At 46.3% G+C, this 26,856-nt stretch overlaps 2 protein-coding genes across 4 annotated transcripts in view; one reads left to right on the top strand and one right to left on the bottom strand.

Moving 5' to 3' along the window:
* Positions 1 to 71: 71 nt before the first annotated feature.
* On the top strand, positions 72 to 25,019 carry tbc1d7 (TBC1 domain family, member 7). Its single transcript, XM_060066422.1, has 8 exons — positions 72 to 381; positions 21,323 to 21,436; positions 21,593 to 21,673; positions 21,886 to 22,076; positions 22,728 to 22,865; positions 23,083 to 23,228; positions 24,004 to 24,133; positions 24,249 to 25,019. The coding sequence occupies exons 2-8, from the start codon at positions 21,325 to 21,327 to the stop codon at positions 24,333 to 24,335; spliced, it is 885 nt and encodes a 294-aa protein (XP_059922405.1). The 5' UTR covers positions 72 to 381; positions 21,323 to 21,324; the 3' UTR covers positions 24,336 to 25,019.
* The window catches only part of LOC132468658 (phosphatase and actin regulator 1-like), a 17,210-nt gene continuing 14,952 nt past the window's right edge, over positions 24,599 to 26,856 (bottom strand). For all 3 annotated transcript variants that reach the window (XM_060066414.1, XM_060066413.1, XM_060066415.1), the window contains exons 11-13: positions 26,715 to 26,855; positions 26,539 to 26,615; positions 24,599 to 26,117 (exon numbers count right to left, since the gene is read on the bottom strand). In XM_060066414.1, the coding sequence (XP_059922397.1) occupies positions 26,102 to 26,117; positions 26,539 to 26,615; positions 26,715 to 26,855 (234 nt within the window). In that variant the 3' untranslated portion in view covers positions 24,599 to 26,101. The remainder of the gene's footprint in view (positions 26,118 to 26,538; positions 26,616 to 26,714; position 26,856) is intronic.

Here is a 26,856-nt window from a genome sequence, read left to right as displayed (position 1 = left end):
TCCAGTAGATGGCGGTAGTGCACCTTAAAGCTGGTGTGTTCACCGCCAATGATCAATAAGAAGAAGAACTTTCCCTCGGCAGTCTTTAATAAGGAAAAACAGTAGAGTCTATCTACGCCATAGTTTGTTTGGGTCGTGTGGAACATCAACGCTCAGGATGTGGTTTACGTGGTTTCCTATTTCTTGTTAAATTTAATATAGTCGGATGTTTTCTAAATTGCTATGCGTTGAATTGGAGTTTAGCAGTGATACATTCAGTGTTATGCTGTCGGCTTGTTGAATGAGCTCTTGCAGCCTAAAAGCACTTGCAGGCCGGCTGAGCGAAGCCAAAGAAAACACAACACCCAACTGGAAAGATTGTATAGCAAACCACAATAAAAGGTAAGCCCATTTTATAGGACGTGCTATATTGTGATCAGTAGGCTACAATGGGATTTGTAGCCTACTGACACATGACTGCTGTCCACTACAGTCCTGTGGCAGGACTAAAGGAATCTCTATGTAACTGGTACAATTTAATGAAATCTTGGAGAAAAGTAATTGTAACTAGAAAATGCATTTCCTGCAGAAAATGCGGTGAGTGCTGTAGTAAAAAGTGAGGTTGAAAATATTTCGGCTACCCATCCGGGTAGCCGGTGAAACACATACACACACACACATGGGGGCACACACATGGGGGCACACCGGCACTACCGGAGCAGTGGGCTGCCGCGGTGCAGCGCCAAGGGAGCAGGTGGGGGATTCAGATGCCTTGCTCAAGGGCACCTCATCTGTGGAATTTTTTCAGGATTCGAACGTGTGTGTGTGTGTGTGTGTGTGTGTGTGTGTGTGTGTGTGTGTGTGTGTGTGTGTGTGTGTGTGTGTGTGTGTGTGTGTGTGTGTGTGTGTGTGTGTGTGTGTGTAGCGAGCCGGTGTTTCAGTTCAAGTCGTGACCATGTTAACTGGTGACCCTCAGCCAAATGCTTCGCTTGTTGTCGTGGCTACGCCAGATGTTGGAAATCGGGACCTGACACGTAGCTGTCCTTGCGATTGCCTCTTTGATTTGTTATTCAATAAAATGTCAAAAACATTCCAATCTCATTCGTTTTTGGAGTGTAATTGGAAGAAACTTGTCAAGTAGAACCGTTTTAAGCCGAAAAAAATGGAAAATTAATGTTTAAAATATGATACACTACGGGATTTGAATTCACACCATTGTGGGGAAAAATATAACAAACCGCAATTCCATTCCATTGTGCCGTTGACCCACTGGGGGAAAAGCCGCCGTAGTATAATATAATTCACAAATACTTCTTGAAAACTCGAAAGGCAGCCAGATCAACTTGTGACCCTACTTTCCATGTAGTTATGACCATGCATTGGTCGCGTTTCCAAAATATAAGACGCCTTTACATCCAGTTAATCAAAACCTAATGTTTCCCCCCCACTGCTTGAAACTAGCCAAAAACACTGTTATGCGCTCATTCCATAATTTCGGTCGCCTGATGAGGTGTTGTTGTCCCCTTTCACTGGATGTCTGTAAGCAAAGCAGCGCCTTCGGAAATGAATGCGTTTAGATGGGACAGCTAGATCGGATTAAGCAATGCAATTGCTTAATCTTAATTGCAATTAAGCAACGCGATGTGACGCAAGGCGGTATCACTTTGAGACATAAAGATTATTCAGATCAACAAAGCATACATTACGGGATTCGAACTCATAACATTTTGGGGGAAAAATATTTGAAGTCGAGATTCCATTCCATTGTGCCGTTGAGCCAGATATTGGATCAGCTGCAGTACTAAATAACACAACTAGTCTTCTCCCTAAGAGCAGGAGGCAGCCAGATCAACTTGTGACCCGACTGTCCATGCTATTATAGACCATGGTATGTAGTGATGCGCGGGTTACCCAATTACCCGCGGGCACCCGCGGGCCGGGTGGGTTGGGTAGCAGTTTTCTCTAAGTATCGCGGGTTCGGGTGGGGCGGGTCAAAAAAGCCAAAACCCGGAACTTTTGGAATACATAGGTGAAATCGCAATTTTGTGTTAGCCTACAGAACTTATCATTTGCATACATCCCACTGTCACAAAGTTATTGCACTCAAAGCTCCCACTCCTGCTAGTCGTCTGAGTTAGGCTACATAACCTGGGTGTCCACCTCACATTTTATTCTATACTTTATATTTTGTAAAATTATGTTACCTTTTAGAATGGTATAGTTTAAGATACAACTCCGGTTAGTTTATCCCAACATGCCATCCGTAGCTTTTGTTTGCACCGCCAAAACTTCTAGGAGGACTCCAATAATGGCTGACTTAATAAGAGAGAAGATTAAAAAAGGCGATGCAAAGGTTGTACGGAAAGCCGACCAAAAGAGCAAGGTGTGGGAAACATTTGGACAAGTCGTGCTGTCCGATGACACCATTGCAGAATACGTCATGTGTCTTCAATGTGAGGCGCTGTACAAATATGATGGCCATAAAACAGGTACATCGAATCTGTTACGACATTCATGCCATTGCTGTGGGTCTGCTGCGCAGGCAAACAAGTCTCCCACACCCGCCCCTGCGGCTGCGGGGCAGCCCTTAATGTCATCTTTCCTAAAAGGCACGGTACCACTCCATGCGAAGTCTAAATTAGTGGAGGACTTCGTAAAATTCTGCTGCGCCGATTTACGCCCATTTGATATTGTGTCTGGTAGTGATGCGCGGGTTACCCAATTACCCGCGGGCACCCACGGGCACCCGCGGGCCGGGTGGGTTGGGTAGCAGTTTTCTCTAAGTATCGCGGGTTCGGGTGGGGCGGTTTGGAAAATGTCTTGGGTCGGGTTGGGGCGGGTGTTAAAAAAACGCCCTCTCGCGCATCACTAATGGTATGTGTCTCGTTTACAAAAAGAAGAGGCCGCAGTGTTTCCCATACGTAGACCATTGTGTGGCGCGGCGCCACAGAATCAACATCGAGCGCCACGAATTGATTGTCTTTTTTTTATTGTCTTTTTTTTATTATTATTATTATTTTTTTATATATATTTTTTTTTAATAACGCGATTTGGAAATCTAAAAATCGTTCCTTCCATTCATCTCTGCATAGCACTCGTTCTCCCTCTCTGCATAGCACTCGTTCTCCCTGTCATTCTCACACACACGGAGCGAGAACGACGATGCTAACACATGAACCCACCGATGTCACCGATGGCGTATATATATATATATGATACTACCCCCCCCCCCCCGCACCACCACACATTGGTCCTTGGGCCATTACACCAGTTATTCAAAACCTAATGTTGTGTTTCCCTCCACTGCCTACAACCCAGCCACTGTTATGCTCGCTCTTTCGCTACCATTTCGGTCGCCTGATGTGGCGTAGTCTCTTGCTCTGGGTCGTCTCTAAGCAAAGCAGCAAGCTCGAGAATCAATGTGACGCAAGGCAGTATCACTCTGAGACACAACGTTTATTCAGATCAACAAAGCATACCTACAGATCGACCAAGGGATTATAGGCCTAACGCCCCTGACTAGTAATTTCTGTAAAATATACGAGCGAAGTGGCAATGGATAGAAAAAAAAGATCTGTTAAAAGATTTAGGGAAGTCAAGTATAGGGATGTGTTTTGGTAAGGTCGGTTATACCAGAAAAGTCTCCTGGCCATTTCCATCCATTGCCACTTTGCTCGTATATTTTACTAAAATAACTAGTCAGGGGCGTTAGACCTATCATCCCTTGGACGATCTGTAGGTATGCTTTGTTGATCTGAATAAACGTTATGTCTCAGAGTGATACTGCCTTGCGTCACATTGATTCTCGAGCTTGCTGCTTTGCTTAGAGACGACCCAGAGCAAGAGACTACGCCACATCAGGCGACCGAAATGGTAGCGAAAAAGCACGCATAACAGTGTTTTTGGCTGGGTTGTAGGCAGTGGAGGGAAACACAACATTAGGTTTTGAATAACTGGTGTAATGGCCTCTTCTTTTTGTAAACAAGACACATACCATGGTCTATAATAGCATGGACAGTCGGGTCACAAGTTGATCTGGCTGCCTCCTGCTCTTAGGAAGAAGACTAGTTGTGTTATTTAGTACTGCAGCTGATCCAATATCTGGCTCAACGGCACAATGGAATGGAATCTCAACTTGAAATATTTTTCCCCCAAAATGTTATGAGTTCGATCCCGTAATGTATCATATTTTAAACATTCATTTTCCATTTTTTTCGGCTTAAAACGGTTATACGTGACGAGTTTCTTCCAATTACACTCCAAAAACGAATGAGATTGGAATGTTTTTGACATTTTATTGAATAACAAATCAAAGAGGCAATCGCAAGGACAGCTACGTGTCTGGTCCCGATTTCCAACATCTGGTGTAGCCACGACAACAAGCGAAGCATTCGGCTGAGGGTCACCAGTTAACATGGTCACGACTTGAACTGAAACACCGGTGCTTGCTACGTTTACATGATGACGGTCTGAACAGAAGACGCAAAAGTGGCGTCGCGTCTTCATTTTTTATTCCGCGTTTAGACAAGCGTTTTCGGGAGGAAATCTGCGTGCATACGGTGACACAAAGTGTGGAATTTGATTGGGTATGCTATGCATGTCAGGCGGATAGGTGGTGCTGTGATGCACTATCACACAACACCGCCATGTCTGAGCGCATGCGTAGAATATTCCTTCTGCTCTTATCTGCGCCGCGAAAACCAAAACAGAATTGATCCGTGTCGGATTGACTCGGCTACCAGATCGACTCGGGGTCCTATGGCGCATTTCCACTGCAGGGTGCGGAACGGATCGGATCGCAAAGGTGCGGGTCGGATCGCGTTTCCACCGCCAAAAGTGGGCGTGACCCGGACTTTGCCGTACCCGTTCCGACCCCATTCTAGGGACTCCTCCGTTGCGGTACCCAAAACGAGACCAGACGCCTGAAAGGGTACCCTGGAATTCTAGCTACACCCCCCCCTCCGTTGATTGGTCGACAGAATCGTCACTTCCGGGTGACGCGGGGATAAAAACAAACAAACAGTAGCCTCGAGGTATTATTCTTTACAATTAACATGTCGCGTAAAAAGCTTGCTTGGGCGAACAAGGAGGTGGAGACGTTCGTCTGCATTCTTGCGGAGGAAGACGTTGTTTACGATGTTTACGTAGCTGCCGCGGCGATTGACATCCGGCCTACCACCAAGGGTACTGTCGGCAGTGGAAACGCGACCTCGGAACTGAGCTGGGCTATACTGCCCCCTCCCTACCGCCCCTTTGCGATCCGATCCGTTCCGCACCCTGCAGTGGAAACGCGGCACTAGATGCCCAATAATGACACAGTTCCTGTAAACGCTGTCTTTTAAATGCGCATGCGCGTTTCATTCATTCCCATGTTGTTCCCAAATATTAACGATCTCCTTTTGTTTTCTAATCTATGAATAATAATCAAATGTACAAATTATTGTTGCCTATACTTGGGTCATATATAAAAGAAGAATCGGTTAACTCCATTCACTGAACGGGGCGATCCACTTTATTTCCAGCGCTCCCAACACAGTCAAAACAGCGACCCACACGCAGACACTTCCGTTCTCCTCCTTCAGAATAAGAGTCCCTAACAGGAACTGGGTAACGTTCCTGTTAGGGAACGTTAGACCGTGCCTGCCTTGCGCTGAGTTGTTGACGGGACGGGACGGGGAGGTTGGACCGTGCCTGCCTTGCGCTGAGTTGTTGAGGGGGGGGGGGGGGGCAGCCCGGGCAGCTGCACCGGTTGCACCGTCGATATTTACGCCATTGATAAATAATATCTTGACCATTAAATAAATGCCGAATCTGTATCTCTCATAAAGAATAGCGTCAGACAATGCCAAGGGATCGGTTCTGTCCCGAAAAACCCTGTACGATAAGTGCGCCGAGGTCCATGGGAACACCCACAAATGGTGACGCCATTATCGGAGGAGGGGCTAGGAAGCTGCGCACGCCGATATAAGTAGCCGATCTCCGGGTAGACTCGCTGAAAAGCTGCTCCCGACCAGGTTTGGTTGCGAGCGTAAGTCACCATGGTGATACAGCGACGCTTAAAGAGATCGACTTTCATGGTACAGCTAACCCAGGCTTTCAGCTCAACATACCTCGCTAACCCTCTAATCGAGCTTCGTAGTACAGGCCCCTGGATTGGGCTTCGCGGGTTTGTTTACCGGCGTTTCTATTGTTACCGGTCTTGCGTGTTCCAACGGTTTATTAGGTGTCTAATAAATCGCTGTCTAATAGGGATGGGCGTGAGGAATCGATTACTCGAGTACTACTCGTTACAAATGAACTCGGTTGGTGGACAGGCAAACTCGAGTTTGCATATACACAAACAAAGTTTTCTGAAGCAAATGTATCAATTTTCTGTCGGCGCCACTAACGCATGACGTGGGCACAAAAGACTAAATGCATCCATTTCCATGGCGCGTTCCGTGGCGTGTGCAGGCACGCCAGAATTCAAAAGTTAAGAGATGGCGGTTAAAGCAAACCGCAGCGAAGAATTGAAATACTTTAAAGAAATAGGAGATCATAAGGTGAAATGTAAAATATGCCAAGCGAAATCGAGCTACCAGAAAGTACTATGCGGCAATATATGCTCCTGATACACAACAGTGAGTTCGGGAAAGCAGACCCGCAGCAACGGTGAAAGTGAAAGTGTGTCGGCTATATTTTCACCGCCGCAAGACGCAGCTGTAATCCCGGGCGTGTAGAGAAGATCACAACGCTGAGTATTTCCATAGTCCATTTGCTGCCGTTTTATTTGCAGCTTTAAGCATTTATTTGCAATGGTTAGGCTACTTGTTTCGTTTTTTTTAAACTGTTACAGGCCTTGGTTCGACGTGATTTAAATTGTGAGACGCATATTTATTTTTGTAAGGGAAATGTGTTTTGAACGTTTGCAAAAATAAATAATGAATACTCTGATAACTCTGTTATGATGGAGAATAAGCATTAGGCCTACATGTTTGGTTGGTAATATTGCCGTTCATCATCAGGCCTATTCCTGCTGCAGATGCGTTGCATTCTAAAAATAGATTTGATTTAACGAGTACTCGATTGATCCTCGAGGAATTCCTTCGATCACTCGAGTTTGGAATTTACTACTCGTGCCCATCCCTGCTGTCTAATCAATACTTCATTCACTACCTCTTCCGTGGTTAATACAATATTATGAATAGACTGCTCTATAAAAAATAAATAATAATAATTATACCAGATACATTTTCAGTCGCACCGGTGCGCCCAAATAAAATATTTGGTCGCACTACCCCGAATTCTAGGCGCATGTGCGCCCATATTAGGCGCACTCTGGAGCCCAGCAGCTGGTTGCACCAGCAGAACGTAAGGTCCCACTTAGGCTACGTTGAACGTAAATCACCCAAACGTTCGACTTTACACTCTACTAAAAAAATAGCAGTTGCACCAAGCAGATAGTTTCAACGTAACACTAAGTTATAACTTATCTTTTACACCTCCCCTCTAGCTGGTGTAAGTTCCATACTAACGATAAAGAACCGTTAAAAGAAAAAAACGTAAAAAGATTTCAACACGCAGGGTAAAGATGACTATTCGTTTTGAGCAATGGGAAGAGGAGTTTCAACGCGGTTTGCGCCGGGAACAGATTGTCCGTGACCGTATCGATCCATTTCTTTATTAGGATGATGTCGAATTATATGCACGATTTCGGTTTTGCCGGGCGGAATATTATATATTAACGCCTATACCGTCCAAGCATATTTTAGAGAATAAATGACTGAAACTGTTTTGTTTGCCCTCTCATTTGGGTGCTAATGCGTCTTCACTCGGAAAAGGTGGAAACTTGCGGGTATTTCCTGTTTACATTGTTAGCTGTCAATGATTGGCTTGAAATTATCTAAACGTCATTAAAAGCGACACTGGTACAATTTATGCACTACTAGTAACGTTACAACTTAAGTTATGGTGGTGCAACCAAAATTTAGTACACCTTTAGTTTGACACTAGCTACGTCGAGCGTAGGGTTAAGGCAGACTTTACATCCAAACTTATGATCGGCTTTACGTTCTGCTGGTGCAACTGACTGCTGGTCAAGTGTCGATACGTCATCCGTAAGCGCAGGACCCTGAGTCGATCTGACAGCCGAGTCAGTCACTGTCTCTGTTCAGTAATACTGTCTGTACATATCCTGTACATTTCGTAGAAAGACTCCTGTAAGTTTATCAGAGCTGCCAGAGCAGCTTGACGGTCTGACGCATGGAATAATCCAACACGTTTGTTTATTTCCCTATACTGGGGCATGTATGTGACGTAAACGCGTACGCGACGTGAGCAGATCTGGGCAGAGTTTTGCGTCTTGGCAGTGTAGACGGAAACACTACGGCGGAGCGTATTCAAGTTTTCCACTCTGGAGGGTGATTTTTGCGTTTTTAAGTCCCAAAAACACCGTCACTGTCTAAACGAAAGGCACTTCCGCACTTCAAATAAAATATTTTGTCGTTTTTACCCGCAAGCGTCCTTGTGTAAAGGCCCCGTCCACACTAACCCGGGTAAATGCAAAAACGCACATCCGCAATGAAAACGATCTCCGTCCACACTATCGTTTTCATATCTTTTTTTGGGAATGTTTTGCATTCAAATTAGTACATTGTACAGAGAGTTCATCATTTGCACTTCACCTGCCATTTTTATGATGAGCGTCTCGGTCTCGAGCGCAAGCTTGTGGCAGCGTCATGGCAGTGTCATGGCAACCGAACGTCATCGTTTCTGAAAGCCTCAGTCTACTCTGTCCACACTACAACGCGAACCCAGCGTTTTGACATTTATCCACCTCAGCGATCGTTTTCGAAAAGTATCGTTTTCAGTGTCGGAATTCTCCTTTTTAGTGTGGACGGCAGGGCTAAACGGATAATATTTATGCTTTCGTAGATTTACCTGGGTTGGTGCGGACGGGGCCTAAAAGAGGCCCAATAGAGTGGGAAAACCTGCCCAATCTGGCAACATTGCCTGAACGTCCTCCAAAATTAGCCCAATCCGACGGGGAAAACCGCCCAATCTGGCACCACTGCTGAACGTCCTCATGCCCCAGCGTCAACGTAAATCACAGATTTACGTATGTAACTCCGGTTCTATGAATCCTGGATGACCGCCAGAGGCGGTGCATTAAGCACTGGATTTATCCGTCTTGCGCATGCGCAGTTCGAGTACCTATACCAACAAGGTCACATGTGACCCTCGTGACACCGGATTGGCTATATAGCCCGGTGTCGACAGAGGATCTGGGGCGGTCATCCAGGATTCATAGAACCGGAGTTACATACGTAACTCTGCGTTCTATTTCATCCTTACTGACCGCCAGAGGTGGTGCATTAAGCACTGGATGGCCAATACCAACAACGTCACGAAGAATCAAAGCGCTCACCCTACTGACCAGAGACAGCAGAGCTTGGCATCAGGACCACGCCCATTGGATGGGGAGTGGCAACGTTGACCCGGTAGAACCTGGAGAATGTGCTAGGCGACGTCCATGACGCCGCGGCACAGATGGTCCCCAGGGGCACCCCTCTAAGGGCAGCCCATGATGTTGAGACGCTCCTGGTTGAGTGACACCTCACCCTGGATGGCGGGGGGGCGGCCACTGGCCCCGTAGGCGTGCGTTATGGTCTCCACAATCCAGTGGGACAGCCTCTGTTTTGTTAAAGCACGACCCCTGTTAGGGCCACCATGGCAAACAAAAAGCTGCTCCGACTGGCGAATACCGGCGGTAGCAGAAATATAAGCCCTAAGGGCCTGCACCGGGCACAGCAGCTCAGACCCACCCTCCCCAGATGGGGGGTCAAAGCGTGCTAACTGGATGGGCTGGTTAAGGTGATTGCGTGGAAGTAGGGCTGGGCGATATGGACCAAAAGCCATATCTCGATATCTTCTCGATATCTTCAAATCTGCGCGCTCTGCGCGCAGATTTGATATTACGGTACTATTTCTACCGTTCGGAATTGAATACAGTTTGATGGTTGAATAAACCGTGGACTAGACACTGCCGCCGTCTCGTATTTGAGAACATTATAATATATAACATCACGGCCAAAAGCTTTGTGCGCCTCCTCCGAAATATTATGAACCGTAACGACTGCGTGGGGGGGGCGTTTCATGTCATGTCCCATGACATGCTATTTTATCTATTCTTTAATATAGGTATTAGTGGGCAACTAACACAGTACAGTGTTTCCCGCAGGATTTTTTTCAGCAGCGGTGGTGTGGTCCCCGATCCCTCTAGGGGGGTCCGGGGGCATGTCCCCCCGGCCGGAATTTTTTGTACCCTTTACATTGGAATGCATGAATCTGGTGCACTTTGAGAGGAGAATATGCACTTAAATCCTATTCAAACAGTCCTGTGTATTACTGTAGATGGGATTATTGGTGTTGTAACTTTGCCTTTTGTGTCTTCATTTACAGATTTTTATATTTTTGTATAGTAATATTTAAACAAAACGCAAATATAATTTGCACAATTTATTTACAGATTTTTGCCTAATGCTTAAACACTAAACATGGTTGCTATGCCCAAAGCATAACTGTTTTTTACATAAGACACTTTGTTCAAAAATGAAATCTCCTGCAACAATGGGCCAAACACATCTTTTTAAATTATAAACCTAACTAAAATTTGAAAAGAACACAGACTCACACATAAAAAATAAAGCTAATTGAATACCAATCAGTGTGAGCCTTAGCACTACAAATAGACCTCAGGTGAGCTCAGCTCCTTTGTGAGACAGTGAGAGTCAGGGGAAGAGGACAAGAGAGCGATGATAAGCTTGTTATTGCTTAAAACACTTCTTCTTAGTCTTGGGAGTCAAAAAGTGATGAGAAAATTATAAAATAAATATAAGTCATACATAATAGAAACTATTCATGATCTTTTAAGAAGTCCTTAGGTTTTTTCCCTGCATTTATGCTAATGACCACTTGCTTACAGGCGATTAGCATAAATCCCTAACTAAAATACGCGATAAACGGATTTTATATGGCAATAAAGAATAACATCGGATCTAACAGTATGGATTCATTTTTCCCGAAAATACCTAGGCTATAAATTCCTGACTGGATATAAGCTCCTGTAAAGGCTATGAGTGATCCCAAAAAGAGCGACCACACACACACACACACACACACACACACACACACACACACACACACACACACTACTAGAGGAAAAACGGCACGGAGGTTGCTGTTTATAGATACAATAAAATGATGTCTGTCTGTCTGTCTGTCTGTCTGTCTGTCTGTCTGTCTGTCTGTCTGTCTGTCTGTCTGTCTGTCTGTCTGTCTGTCTGTCTGTCTGTCTGTCTGTCTGTCTGTCTGTCTGTCTGTCTGTCTGTCTGTCTGTCTGTCTGTCTGTCTGTCTGTCTGTCTGTCTGTCTGTCTGTCTGTCTGTCTGTCTGTCTGTCTGTCTGTCTGTCTGTCTGTCTGTCTGTCTGTCTGTCTGTCTGTCTGTCTGTCTGTCTGTCTGTCTGTCTGTCTGTCTGTCTGTCTGTCTGTCTGTCTGTCTGTCTGTCTGTCTGTCTGTCTGTCTGTCTGTCTGTCTGTCTGTCTGTCTGTCTGTCTGTCTGTCTGTCTGTCTGTCTGTCTGTCTGTCTGTCTGTCTGTCTGTCTGTCTGTCTGTCTGTCTGTCTGTCTGTCTGTCTGTCTGTCTGTCTGTCTGTCTGTCTGTCTGTCTGTCTGTCTGTCTGTCTGTCTGTCTGTCTGTCTGTCTGTCTGTCTGTCTGTCTGTCTGTCTGTTTCCTTCGATCTTCCGCTTCACTCGCTACTGCTAGAATCAATGTAACTTTGCAACCGTGTAGGGTAGCCTACTGCCAACAACTGCCACACTCGCTGTGTATTTTTCTTCTTAGATGTTGGTTACGTGACGATGTGCCGCGTGCTGCGCAATTGACGTACATTTTCTAAAAGGAGCTACATAAAAAAATAAAAAAAATAAATTAGGAGAAGGATTTTTATTGCAGCAGCGGAGAAAATTCAGCAGCGGCGACGCGCCGCTGCTGTGTGAACGTGGGGGAAACACTGCAGTATTCAAAGACGTTCCCGAAATTCTGCCGTGGTGCAGAGTTACAGCCACTCCGAGCCAGTCGCACATTGAGCTTCCCCCAAATGCGCTGTTTTGGTGTCTGTAGCTATAATGCAAATGAGGAGGAGCGAGGCGGGTCAAGGAGGAGGGTGGGGATGTGGCCCTGAGCAGCTTGCAGCCACGGTACCATGCGCTCTGTTTCCAGTGGATGTATCGCAATGGCGAGGCGCACATAGCCTTTAGCCGTGTTCTGTAAATAATATATTCTAGAACACACGGGAGGCATGTCGCAGTTCATGTACTTCAGCGAGTCAAAGCCAAAGTTCCTTTCCCCCAATTCCTTCTCAACCATGGCTCAGATAACCCCCACTACAGTCTCGTTGTGGAAATACAAGAGACGTCAAAGAACCGACAAGAAACACTTACAGTGTGTGTATTCACACACGCATGTGGCGCTCGCACGGTCGTGTCTCATTGGCGGGCCAACGTCTCTGGGCGGGCAAGGCAGAGTAAGGGGAGGAGCTTAGATGCTTTGTGAGTTGACAGACCTAAATACATTCCAAATCAGCGCGCTTGAGCCTCCTTTTTTCAAAGGCTAGCAGAACAGCTAGTGCTCGTTTTACACCAAACGCAAGTTTTAGCCACTGGGGGACCCTAGGCAGGCTAGGGGAACTCATATTTATGTTAGAAAACCTCATAAAGTGAGATATTCATGTCATGGGACCTTTGATGTTTTATGTTTGGGTCTCGCGGAGTGAGAAACCTTGAAGTTACTGTGGAGTTACCGTTATAACTATACCTACCTACCGTTTCGATTTACAATTACTATTCCTACCGTTCAGAATTGAATACAGTTTGATGGTTGAATAAACCGTGGACTAGACACTGCCTCCGCCTCATATTTGAGAACATTATAATATATAATATCACGGCCAAAAGCTGTGTGCACCTCCGGAATATTATTCACAGAATTGCAACCCTTTGGTTGCGACAGTTTTTAAGCACTCTCTAGAAATTACGTGATTTTGTAATTCGTCAGACACCTTATATCCAAACCATTTCCATACTATGGAGCCGTTGGTCTTTTGCTTGCAAACAAGCTCCTCGGAGCTGCTTGTGCAGGCGGACTCCATAGCTGTGTCCGAAATCATTCCCTATCACGGATATAGTGCACTATATAGGGTGCTCGCCATTTTGTAGTGGTGTTCGAATTCTCAGTGGTTAATTTCATGCACAATATAGTGCACTTAAAATACCCAATGAATAGTGAACGATTTCGAACACGGCTCATGTTTCGCGATTTCAAAAAGTGACGTGAGTCAGTCGAGGGGGGGGGGGGCAGGCAGAGACTGTGTGTGTGAGCCGGAGGCAGAGCGGGGGAGACATAAGCAGAGTTACGAAATAGCAGGCGGCAGGCGCCTTTCGAAACTGGTGTTATTTGGAACAAATGTGCTGTAATTTCAACGCAAATTGAATTATATCGATATTGACGATATCGTCTCGTTTCATATCGCGTTTGAAAAAATATCGATATATTTTAAATATCGATATATCACCCAGCCCTACGTGGAAGCACCTTTGGCAGGAACGCAACATTCGGCCATAGAGGGACACCCGAGCCATCAGAGTTCCACCTCAGGCATGTATCACTCACTGATGGGGCATGCAACTCCCCGACCCGCTTGGCAGAGGTTATGGCGAGTAAAAAGGCAGCCTTCATGGATAGCCACTTCAACCCCCCTTGACCTAAAGGCTCGAAGGGAGGCGATGACAAGGCTTCCAGCACCAGCGGCAGGTCCCATGCTGGAGACCTCATGGCTGTAGGGGGACACAGCCTCAAAGCCCCTCTAAGAAAGAGGGACACTAACCTGTGGCATCCTACCGTGGCGCTGTCAACCCTATCATGTAGGGAGGAGATAGCAGCGACATAGACCCTCAAGGTAGAGTGCGACCGGCCACTATCCAGGAGGAACTGCAGAAATTCCAGCAAGGTGGTCACAGCGCAGTGCACTGGATCCACGGCCCTAGCCGCACACCAGTTGGAGAACAGCTTCCATTTGTTTCTTTACTGCAACCTGGTCGACTGTGCCCTGGCACTCATGACAGTACCCCTGACAGCCGCAGTGCACTCCCTCAGCAGTGGGTCGGGCCCTGCAGTGGCCAAGCCCAGAGCTGTAGGCGAGAGGGGTCGGGATGCCAGATCTGACCCCCCAGCTGGGACAGGAGATCCCTCCTGTCGGGGAGGCGCCATGGTGAGCTGCAGCAGAGCCTGAGCAGCAGTGGATACCAGAGCCTCCCCGGCCAAAAGGGGGCCACTAGAAGGAGCCGGTGGCCCTGCAAAAGAACCTTCTGGAGTGTCGGTAGAACCAGAGGCAATGGTGGGTACGCATAGAGAGGCCTGTCCGGCCAATTGTGCGCCAGCGCGTCCTGCCCTAAAGGGCTGGACGCTTCTGCCCAGGAGAACCAGAGGGGGCAATGCGCCGACTCCTCCGAGGCGAAGATGTCCACCTCTGCCCTGCCGAAGAGGCCCCACATTGACTCCACCACCTCGGGGTGAAGCCGCCATTCCCCCGGTGGAGGCTTCCGTCGGGAGAGGAAGTCTGCCGCCCGATTCTGGGCCCCAGGCAAATGGACTGCCCGTAGGCTGGCCAGACGGGGAGAAGCCCAAGTCCACAGGCTCTGGGATACCCGGAGAAGCCGTGTCGACCTGGTGCCCCCCTGGTGGTTCACCTGGGAAACCGTGGCCATGTTGTCCGACCGGACCAGGACATGCCGGCCTGTCAAATGGGGCAGAAAGCTGGCCAGTGCCAGCTGCACAGCCCGGAGTTCCACCACATTGATGTGTTGTGCAACGTCCCGGCCAGACCACCGTCCCTGCGCAGTCCTGCCCTGCCACACTGCGCCCCATCCCGAGAGGCAGGCGTCGGTTGTCACCAACTCCCGGCGTGCCGGAATTGCGCCCATGGGCACGCCTGCCTCCAGATACGCTCTCTTTCTCCATGGAGCCAGAGAGACGAAACACTGCAGGGTCCTTGACCCTCCTCTGCCTGTGCCACTTGGCATCTAGGTGCAGGCTGTTCAGCCACATTTGGAGTGGGCGCAGGGACAGTAAGCCCAGAGGCACCACAGCTGAAGCAGCTGCGAGCTTGCCCAAAAGCTGGGACCTGGAGGGCGCACAGACCAGCCAGTCGTCCAGATATGGCAGGCCCTGCCCTGCGTCTGCAGGGGTGCGAGGGCTGCCGCCACAACCCTGGTGAAAACCCTCGGGGAGAGGGAAAGCCCGAAGGGAAGTACCCTGAACTGGTAATGCCACCTCAGGAACCGCCTGTGGTGTGGCGCAACCGGCACATGAAAATAGGCGTCCTTCAGGTCTATGGTCGTGAACCACTCCCCCCTGGCAACTACCCTCAGGGTGTCCGACGTGGTGAGCATGTGGAATGGTAAAACTTTTAAAAACGTGTTCAGGCCCCTTAGGTACGCCGAGTAGAACCCCCCCCCCCCCCCCCCCAGGTTGTAACTGAGGGTCCACTCGCTCGATCGCACCCTTGGCCAGGAGGGCGGATAGCTCCTGGGCCAGAGCTGCGGCCTTCGTCGGGTCGTGGACGACTGTCATCTTGACCCGGCCGAAGGCCTGGGGCTGGCGTCGGAACTGTAATTCATACCCCCGGGTTAAGGTGGAAACCACCCAGGGGTCTATAGTACAGGCAGCCCAGTAACTGATCTGCTGCTGGGAAAAACAGCCAACGACCGGCCCCGTGGTCCTAGCGCCTGGCCCCCCGGCCTCTGTCGGCTCTGGAGGGGTACCGGTGAGGCTCCGCGGCCCGAGGCTGCCCGGGCGATGGGCGGGCGGGGGCGCGAAGGTTATCAGCGGGCTGCTGGGCGGGCCGCCGAGGCCCTCATCTCTCGCTGGGTAAGAGCCTGGCTGGTAGGGGCCCCGGAGGGCAGCCGGGGGGGCTCTAGGCCTGCCAGGAGCGGACACACTCCTGTGAAGACCCGACAGCTGCAGGGCGGTTTGCCTAGCTTGGGCAGCTCGCTCCAGCGTCTCCAGGGCAGCTGACCCAAACAGCTCCCCCGGTACCACTGGCACGGCTCTGAGGGCCTTCCTGCATGCCTCCGTCAGGGGCGACTGAGCCAACCAAACCTGGCGGCGAGTCTGGACCAGGGTGGACATAACACGCCCCAATTCCCTGGACATGAGGGCAAAGGCCTGTAGGGACGCATCGCTCAGGTCCTGCGTAGACGGCTCAACTGTAGCTTGTTGCAGCGAGGTCGAGAGCGCCAGCATTAGGTGGGAGAGGGAGTTGCCAATCCACCCCATACGCGCTGCTGCGTCGTAGGCCTTCGAGAGCAGGTCGTCTGTGACCCTGCACTGGGGCCGAGGACACCTGGCATCCGGCCGCAAAGCCTGATCGGGGGTTAAAATGAGAGAGGCAATGGCGGGCTCAACGGGTGGCATGCGACCCAGCCCATACTGCGCTGGATCCCGCATGGCAGCCAAGGCCCGAGCACTGGAAGGAGGACGGGGGAGAGCCTTGGCATCCTTCCAGCAGACGTGTAGCTCCTTTAAGTACTCCTCCGAAACAGGGACAGAGAAAGGGGCTGTGGCAGGGCTGCGCCTGAAAAAGGCGCTAGGCTGAGCCAAGTCTGCCTGAGGAGCATCGAGCCCCAGGCGAGCCAGGGCCGTACGGATGACGGCCCAGATGGGGTTAACCTCTACGCTGTAACCAGAGCTCTGAGCAGAGGAGCGGGAGGCCTCCCCAAAAGTGTTCGAGGCTTCCTCCCCCCTGACACCCTCACTGAAGAGGTTAGCTGATGCCGCCAGTGACAGGACATCGTCCGTGCCCGGCACATCCCCCAAGGAAGGGTCAGGTTGGATGCCAGCCACCGCGCCACCTGCCCCAGGTTGCAGGGTCAGGAGGAGTTCCTGTATCCTCACCATGTCGGACGACAAGCGATCCACCTTGGATGCTAGCTCGTCCCTAGTCCTTTTCCTGGGGGGGGGCCCTGCTCTACCCCGACGCCAAGAACGGCCGGGCTGAGCCGAAGGAAGTGGCGCCATGATGGAAGGTCGACAGCTGTTCGATGTTCCACCGCTGCGAGCCTAGCCAGCCCGAGTGCCAAGGGCATGGAGCCGCAGTTCATACAGGCCCTCTCGGTAAGGCCCTCCCTCAAATGCTCGAAGCCGAGGCAAGAGGGGCAGCGATCATGGCCATCGTCAGGCTCAAGGAGGGCCACACAGGCGCCACACACATGAGCCATCAGCAGAACACTGGGAGAGGGAGCACTGCCTTCACCAGTAAGCTACTAACTCGAGAAAACACAAGAAAGTGTTACCGGGAGAGGATGCGAGAGCGCAGTCTTCACCAGCAAGTGACTGAAAATAATTACACTCAAATATACAGCAGTGTTACAGGGAGAGGGCGGGAGAGCGCTGCCTTCACCGGTAAGTGACCGAAAGAAATACGCAACAGTGTTACAGGGAGAGGACGCGAGAACGCTGCCTTCACCGTTCTGTGTCCACCCAGATATATGAAGGATAGATGAGCAACGTTTGCTACAGTCCACTGGGTAGGCTGGTAGACTGATCTATCCAGCGTAGATCCAGGCGGACACGCCCACTTGTGATGTCACTATGAAAATCATTCCTTCCTTTTGCCAAACGGCCAGCTAATCACACCCACAACTGGTTGCTTGATATGAGCCCTTTAAGAAGTAGGAGTGCCAGAATGGGCAGACGACTTCATTGAAAACTGCTCAGCTCAGATCGGCTCGGGGTACTGCGCTTACAGATGACGTATCGACTAGGGGTGTAACGGTACATGTATTTGTATTGAACCGTTTCGGTACGGGGTGCTCGGTTCGGTGCGGAGGCCTACCGAACGAATTTCAATACGGACATATTAAAGGCCCACTATGCAACTTCGGGCATTTCTTCGCTGTTTTCTTGGTTTTGGCACGCACATTTCTCTACACAGCGCCCCCTACAGCTTCGTAGTAGATATTTCACAACACTGTCGTAACAACTCGTTGACGACCCTTCCCCATGCACTTCTACGCGAGCCATGTGCATTTGTTTTCAAAGAAGCCGGCGAATGCGTGGAGCCATGTGCGAAGTAGATGTTCATGAAGTGTAGGCAAGGTTATACATTTTTAAAAGGGTGTATTTGTATTGCAATAAACATAAATCCTTTTTTATAGTTGACGGGGAGAATTTATATCCTAGATTATAATTGTTTTATCTTAGGTTGAACAGAACAATCAGTGTAAGAGGTTTGGCCAACATAATAATCTAAATAAACAAGAACCTGGATTCGGGGATTCAGTCTGTATCTGGGGGACGAGACAGACGAACAGCAAAACACCCATGGAAACAAAGGTGTTTATATGATTGCAACCAAGCAAGCTAGAAACGTACAGGGCTCACAACAAAACGGTCGACAAAACAATTTTTACAGGGCTCACAACAAAATGGTTGAGCAAACACATTTGTACAGAGACTATCAACATCAAGAATACCACGAAGACAAAGGCCACCCAAGGGTACTTTCAATTTCAAAAGCAACACGGCCGAGTTGGCGTCTGATTTGCAGTCTTCTTTTTCTTTCAGTTCACGCTATTCCTGAAAAGCTTGCCCAACGTTTACTCGTGTCTGGCCTCTCTGCCGGTCAGTCTCCCTTTTCTCTTCTTCTGTTCCTCCGACATTGGGTTTCTCTGTCTCTTTTTAGTCGGCTGATCTATGATGAATATAACAATCCCGTAGTGACTTGTGTTTACATCGAGCCGGTTCTGTGTTTGGGGGTCTGTGCCGTAAAGCAATTCGTTACTTCGCGAGACCCGAGACTCCCGCGAGAGTGGGCGGCGGGTCGCCGGCAGAAACATATTCCTTTTCTCCGCCAAGATGCGCAAGATGTGGATAAGGAGATAGATTGAGTGAAAGTCATCAGGGCTAAAGATTGGAGGGGGGGGGGGGGAGAGTAAAAATTAATCTGATCAACAACTTGAAACTGTTTAGTGTTGCAATTGTTCATTGTTGCACATTAGATTGAGAAAAGATTTGTTTTTAAAGAAAGTCTGAGCCTTATTCATGTTATTTAATCTGAGCAACAAATTGAAACTGTTTAGTGTTGCAATTGTTCATTGTTGCACATTAGATAATGTATATTTTTTTTAAATCAGTCTGAGCCAATGTTATTTATTTTTATTTCTACATTTCAGAATCTTTATATTTTTGAGCAGAATTCTATTCTTGTATTGTCTAATGTTCCTATTGTAAAAAGCGCAAAAGTGTGTTATGAACAACTTGAAGCACATGTTATGAAGCACATTTATATTATTTAGCATTTTGATTTCTTACTGTACCGAAAATGAACCGAACCGTGACCTCAAAACCGAGGTACGTACCGAACCAAGATTTTTGTGTACCGTTACACCCCTAGTATCGACACAAGCCAACGGAAGAAAACCCGGAAGGGTTGTTTATAGACGGTGCTCAATCTGTTTTGGTTTTGATTTCATTGAACGCAGCCCGTTCTTTCACACAAACAAAGCCATTGGAAACATGTCTAAAAGCACAGATGAATGCATATATTTTTGTTTTCACATGTTAAAGTAAGGATTGGCATTGTTAAAGTTAGATATTAAGACAGTATTTTCTAGTTTCTATTAACTGAAAATGAAGAACTTGAACAGTCATTTGATTGATGAGATTTATTTTGCTCATACTAAACAGAATTAATAAGACAATACATTGATAAAACTAAGGAACAGCTAAATGTAACTCCATAAAAACAGAATGTTTTAGCGGGGGATGGTGTGGAAGGGGGGTATCCCCCTTCCACGGCGCGAAGCCTTTGAAAAAATAATGATTAAATGGTACATTCTGAGGCTATCTTAGAGAGAAATTCTAGCTCTTGTGGTCATCCTGAAAAACTAAAATACTATCAACTTTTGGTAGACTTGTACAACTTTACCCTGTAAATAAACACGACAAATTTCAAAAATATTGGCTAAACTTTTATTAAGTAGGACAAATCACAACAGCAGCCGTCTGTTCCTGAGACTGCCCCAACGGCTCACTGCCTTGTCAAAATCAAATTGATCAATTGCAGGCCCCTCAATACTGATCCTGAGGAGGTGGTTCAGGGTAGCGTTAGTCATGGTAGACCTCCTGTGCCATGCCTCTATGGAACAAGTTTTGGGGCTCTAGAGTCAATAATGGCGACGCTATAGAAATGTTACTATTGTTGTCGTTTTCAGTTTTGCACTTTGCAGACGGTCCCTAAACTCGCGGCTGAAAGCCTACTGCTCGTAGAAGCCAATGCAATTCAGTTTTGCACTTTGCAGACGGTCCCTAAACTCGCGGCTGAAAGCCGACTGCTCGTAGAAGCCAATGCAATTCACCGTTCGCTAAAGACGGCTCGTTTGGATGAAAACTATGTTGTAGCTGGTTCTCTGGGTTACTACACTTTTATTGGGCTAATTCGGCCGTGCAGCTGCCATTTAGTTCCCTGCTACGGGTTCCCTGGTAACAGGGAACCCCTAGCTTTGTGCAGAGAGAACTGGAATGGTCTTGTATACTTGCTTAGCATCTTAGCGCCTAGACCAAAAACCCATTCAAATACATAGTAGCTAGCTAGCTAGCTGCTAATAACTTTAACGTTAGCATGTCGACTCGGTCTGGGAAACTCCAATTCGGATCGGAATATTTTTGGAGTAATTATAAGTTATTTGAGGATCAGACACATTGTCAGGTGGTGGTGTTGGGATATTTTCGCGGAGAAAAGATCGTTTTGAGAAATAGTGTATGTTGTACAGCAGCATGTAAGTACAGATCCAAGTCTGACAGGTTCAGTCGGCATTTCGGTAGGATGGCGCACGCCGGGAGTATCGGGGCGCAGCGCCCCTGTTCCCTTGTTTAGAAAAAACCCTGGAGTCTCTAGGTGAAATATTGAGGAAGGAGATAGATCCCAAAGTTTGTAGAGAAAGAATAAAACTTATGAAGAACAACAGTTGAGCGCTGCATGCAGCACTCACCTAATCAGCCATTCTAGCTAACCCTGTAATGTTTTATTTATGAAACGCAGAGATGCTTCTGCGCTATACTGCCCTCTTGACCAGGTCACCCTGGCAAAAGAGATGGCAAATCTCAATGTGTTCTACCTAGTTCAATACAAAAGGGGGGGGGGGGGGCAGTCATGAACTGACACATTATTAAACTCTTAGCCTTATAAATCTAGGCACTGTACTATGTTGATACGAAACGTTGTGGTATTGTCATTCATTGTCCAGATATGGCTGACGACCCCCAGAGAAATTTTCGCTCTGCGTATTACGAAAAGGTGGGGTTTCGAGGAGTGGAAGAAAAGAAATCCTTGGAGATTCTGCTGAAAGACAACCCTTTAGGTACACATCAGATCTTTACCACAAACATTCTGAATACAATATCTCCTGAAGCAGGCTTTTATAGTGAAATTGATTTGTGCTAACTGTTTTATAGCGTTCTTAATCGTCAAACTTTCTATGTACCCATTTTATTTAATAGTATACTTCTTCTTACAGATGTTGAGAAACTGAGCACTTTCAGCCAAAGGTTTCCCCTCCCATCAATGTACAGGATCCATGTGTGGAAAGTTTTGCTGGGTAATAAATGAACCCTCATTGTCTGTCACAGACACTCATGTGCACTCAAAGAAATACACACTCATTGTCTGTCAACGAGACTCTGTGCACTCATGTAACACCATTGTGTACAATGCATAATGTGTGCATTATTACGTCCTCCTAGCTAACTAAATATTTTAATGCTGACAACCTAGTAGGATTAATTGCATTTGAATATGTTTAATCTGTAGGTATACTGCCACCGCACAGTGACTCTCATGCTCTGGTGGGAGGATACAGAAGGGAGCAGTATGAGAACATTCTCGAGGCCTTGGAGGCAATGAGGTTCATCAATTCATCCACTCCGAACACAGAGGTCTACCTGCGCATGTTTCAGCTGGAGGGCCAAGTTCTGCCGCGACGGTCCGAAATCCCTCCAATGGTAGGATAATAGAGAATTGAACGCAAAGTTCCGATTAATATCATATATCAAGGCATCTGATAATATGATCAAAATCATCTACATTGAATTAAAAGATCAGTATATGCTCCCTGCCATCCATGGTTGATTAATTTGTGGACAGTATGATGCAAATTTAACTTTAAATTGTTATGGTCTTTTTTAGACCAGTTACTGGATTTGCAATGTCAAGAGCATTGAGGCCAGAGACCGAATTTAACATGAATTTATTATTTCCGTGACACACTATTGCTCCCAACCCCTTGGATGTCAAATATTATAAAGCTGCAGCCATGGGAACATATGCAGTATTCTAATAAATATAGTTGAAAGCATTATTTGAAATATTAATTCATTTTTATGTATCTAAGTCTTTTTAAAAAGCATAATAGTTTACAAAAAGGTTCCATGTGTATTGTAAGCACGCACAGTCAATATAGCCGATACATTGATAAACAACTTTTAGAAGAGCCCAAGTAGTGATTGTCTTCAGAAATACACATAAAACATTGTAGAATTCAAAACATCAACCATCCTGCAGGCCAGGCAATTAGACAAAAATCTCAAAACAAATAATTGTATTACATGCTTTCTAATAATATACTTTGTGATATTTGAACAAATCTGTTTCAGGGGGAGGAAGATGAGGACTTCCTGTCTATTAGCAGAGCCATGGAGGAGATTGTTGTAAATCCTATGGATTGCTATTGGCTAATAAAGTGTTTTCACAATCAGTTCAACACCAAATTTGGAGATTCGTTACCCCATCTTGTAAGTTCTAAATGCCGCTCTACGTAAGACTGCCAAGTCATGTTGGATATTGGCTCATACCGTTAAGTGTGTATTTTCGAAAAGTACATTGACTTCATTAAAGATATGAAGAAATAGGTAAATCGGCTGCTTTAAAAGTGACTGCAGTGTTATGATGACCTCAGCTGTCTTGCTAGCATAACTGCCTTGATTCTCATGCATGAGTACTGCTGTACAGCCCAAGAGTCTGCAGCACTACCTGAACCAGGAGGAACCCCGGCTCCTGAATCATCTGAAAATCACGGGCGCCTTGGCCCAGCTGCCCTATAACCCCTGGTTCAACCGCTGCTTTGCTGGCACCTTGCCAGAGTCTAGCCTGCAAAGGTATGTTTGCCTTTGGGCACTAATTCAATATCGTCATGTCTGGTACCAGGTACCTCACAATTCAATTCGATTCTTTAGGTCTTGATTTGATTTCGATGACGCATTTAGATTTTTTTTTTATTTGTTATTGATCCAATTGCTTCGATATCGATTCAATAATACGTGCAGATGACAAAAATACCAGATAGAATTAACCGGTTCAAAATGAATTAACCATTTCATTGTGCTTTAACTAGCAAAAAGGGAATACACCATTGTATAGCATTCTTCCTGAGCTAAACTTGCAGCATAAAAGTAATTACCATAACATAGACATATGTAAAAGGGCATGTACATTTAGGCATACTCTCTTCTAGATTAGAATGACTGAGTATGCTTCTTATTTTTTAGATAGAAATAATCGATTTAAAAAAAATTCTGAATCTAAATTGAATTGAGAATTGAGAAGTAAATTGCAGTGCATTGAATCTGTATTTTTACCCAGCCCTAGTATTCTTCGTCAGGAAATGAACATATCAATTAATCAGGAAAACTTATTATACACTATAAAGGAAATACAATGAGAATATATTCCCTGACAATCCCCAATAAAATATTTATATTGACCCTCAATGTTTAGAATTGTATTTGGAGGTAATAAGCATATCCTATTGGCTAATAAAGTGAAAATTAGAGATATTGTGTAGAATCTCCAATAGAAATAGTAATTTTACTGTATTGCCAAGCCCAAGTCTGCATTATGTATTTACATTTGTTTGTCTTTGCTTTAACTAAGAGTATGGGACAAAGTGATCAGTGGCTCGTGTAAGATCCTGGTGTTTGTTGGACTTGAGATTCTGCTCAGCTACAAGATCATTCTCATGGGCATGAACCGGCCGGAGGTTGTGGTGAAATTTCTGGGCAATGTGAGTTTACCAACATAGAATTACTAGCACTTAAAAAAATATTATTTTGGCCTTGACATGACATGCAAGTGTGCACACAATCTCACGTGAGCTGCAACTTTCTTTGAAATTCCAGATACCCCAAGAGAACACGGATGCCATCGTGACCAAAGCCATAGACCTATGGCACAAGTACTGTGGCACGCCGATGCATTCTGTATAACCGTGTGGACCTATAGGTGCCGAAGGACTGTAAGCACAGCGTTACGAGACCCACCATCAGCTTTAAAGAGAAAGCGATGACATGACTAAAAACTCATCATCAGTAGACTTGCCCCTTGACTCGCCGGTTCATTTGCGGAGGTCTTCAAGACAAAAACATGTTGGAAAATACCACAAGGATGCAGACATGGATTCAGTGTTAGTTTTTTCCTTAGTATTTATGTTTCATTCTTTAAGAAACTGCATACATTATAGAAGACTCACAATAAATTAACAATCACATGCAGTTTTTCCCACTATACAAAAAATTTTTTTTTTTTTTTAGATCACTGGTTGCTTTATGTACACATGTAAAAATTCTGACAATTATAACATTTGTCAAAACATTTAAAAAGTAGTACAAGGTACAGTAAGATCACTGACCCTTCTAAAACACAAGCACACACCCATTCGTACACATTCATGAGACCGGGTAACCGTCAATTGAGCTGTAAGTATACTGTAAACAACATTTGAATAAAGGGTGGCAGGTTTTTCTGTATTCATTAGTGCCAGGGTTGCATTACATTTGTATTTGATATTGTCCAGAAACCAGGCATCGTATCAGAGATTATGCAAAGACCAAGAACTAATACCAAGAGGAATGTCAAACATTAAAGCAACTCAAGTTCTTTTTGGAAAAAGACCGTCTCGGATCCTCTGTCATGGTCATCGTGGTGTAATGTCTGTCTTTTACCAACAATTAGAAAAGTAAAGGATGAGTACATTATATTGGCAAGACTCATGATCAGTATCAACAGCCAAATAAAAATGGCTGTTGGGGAATTCCTAGTTAGTACTATCAAAGAATTGTCTTACCGTGCAGACGGTATATATACCAAAAAAAAAGTCCCATTTTCTCTCGCATTAAAGGTTATAGCAGATAAGTTTCCAATGCGAAAAGTCAGTCTGCAGTTGTTTAATCCCTGTAAAGGAGACTGTAGGCACAGTGACACAGTGGATTGCGGAGCTCCCAAACCCTTATTCTGGGATGCACTCAAGATTACACCTGCCATATCATTTTGTGGTGCTTTGGTTTCAAACTGGTAGTGAAGCTGTCTGAAATATCCTAAAGTTTGAGCTCTTGAATGCAGCCCAAAAATAGGCAGAAAGACAAAATCTAAGATTATTGCTAATATCGTGAATCGGTAAAAAAAAAGACTTGTCGGGAGGAGTGGTGGTGGTTGTGGTACAGCTGCCTTAAGATCTATAGTTGTGATATTTTATGTGTGGTAATGTTCAATGGGAGTCACATATACAAGTACAATTACAATGTGCCAAAGGCAAATAGTCTTAAGAGTTTGGTCTAGACAGGGAACCAAAAATATCTCAGCATTAGGAACTCTTCTCCTACCAAACCCCACATTGGCACAAATACTTTTATCAGAATTTCTGAAGTCCAGCTTAGCAGAGTTCTTCAGAAAAACAATTCAGCAAAGTAATACCCCACCCCTTCATCATAATCATATAAACAATGACTACAATGAAAATCCGTTGGGAGGTTGGGGGGAAGCCATTTTTTCTGTCTGTCGCTTTTATGCATCGGTCATACATTCCTGTGGTGGCACTAGAACACAGGTAAGAGTGGGCTACTGTAGTAAAAGATTGTTCTTTCCAGGCAGCTGCTGCAGACAACACCAGAAAATATTGTAGTATTCCAGGGGCAGCAGTCCAGCCACTGGTGTATTAGGAGATTAGGAAAGTATACTGCTATGGAGGGGTTGGAGTTTATGGTCGATGAAACCTGCAGGAAAAGGTAGAGTAAACACTTTAAGGCTAGGCAAAACCCAGTTTTAGTTAAAAACCTAAGAGTTTAGAAAAATGCAATCTGAGCAGTGCTGACAAAAGGTTTTAGGAGACCTTTTGTCAGCAGGTTTTAGAAGAAACAGACACATTGGGTTCCATAGGACTAAGCAAGGCCTGTTCAAATGTGACCAAATCCCACGTCACACTTGCTCGAGCAAGGGTACACAGCCAATAGAAATCAACCACGAAGGAAAAGCTTTTTTTCAGCAGCAGACCAAACTCTATTGTAGAGATCATTTCCCTGTAAATAAATAAATGTTCACCAACACTTCAAAAAAAGGTGATTGGGGGGTGAGCTAAGTCAAAGTCCCAATGAGGACAGAAGCATATCCTGTGTGACTGAGAAAACAAATACCTACCTAGTAAAGTGACGGCTGGACTCGTGCACCTCCATCTCTGTGCTTTTGAACTCATTCAGCTCTTTCCTTATGGCAGCCTGATGCAAAAAAATAAACAGGAAATATGAATTCTCTGCACAAATCACGTGCATGTGTACCATATACAGAAGGGTATATAAATGTGTTTGGGCCTCGACCTTATCCATTGCGGTCAGTCGTGTCCAGGGCTTATCCGCCCGCCTGTCGTAGTCCTGAGCCTCCGCCACTTCCACGTAGTCACTGAAGCGGATCAGAATCTTAGCCTCCCGCAGTTCCTCTACGGTGGGCCTCTGGCTGAGC

The sequence above is a fragment of the Gadus macrocephalus genome, chromosome 12, assembly GCF_031168955.1.
Source record: "Gadus macrocephalus chromosome 12, ASM3116895v1".
In the NCBI taxonomy this organism is placed as follows: domain Eukaryota; kingdom Metazoa; phylum Chordata; class Actinopteri; order Gadiformes; family Gadidae; genus Gadus; species Gadus macrocephalus.
Note: the sequence above shows the minus strand (reverse complement) of the source record. Positions and strands in the feature narration are given on the sequence as shown.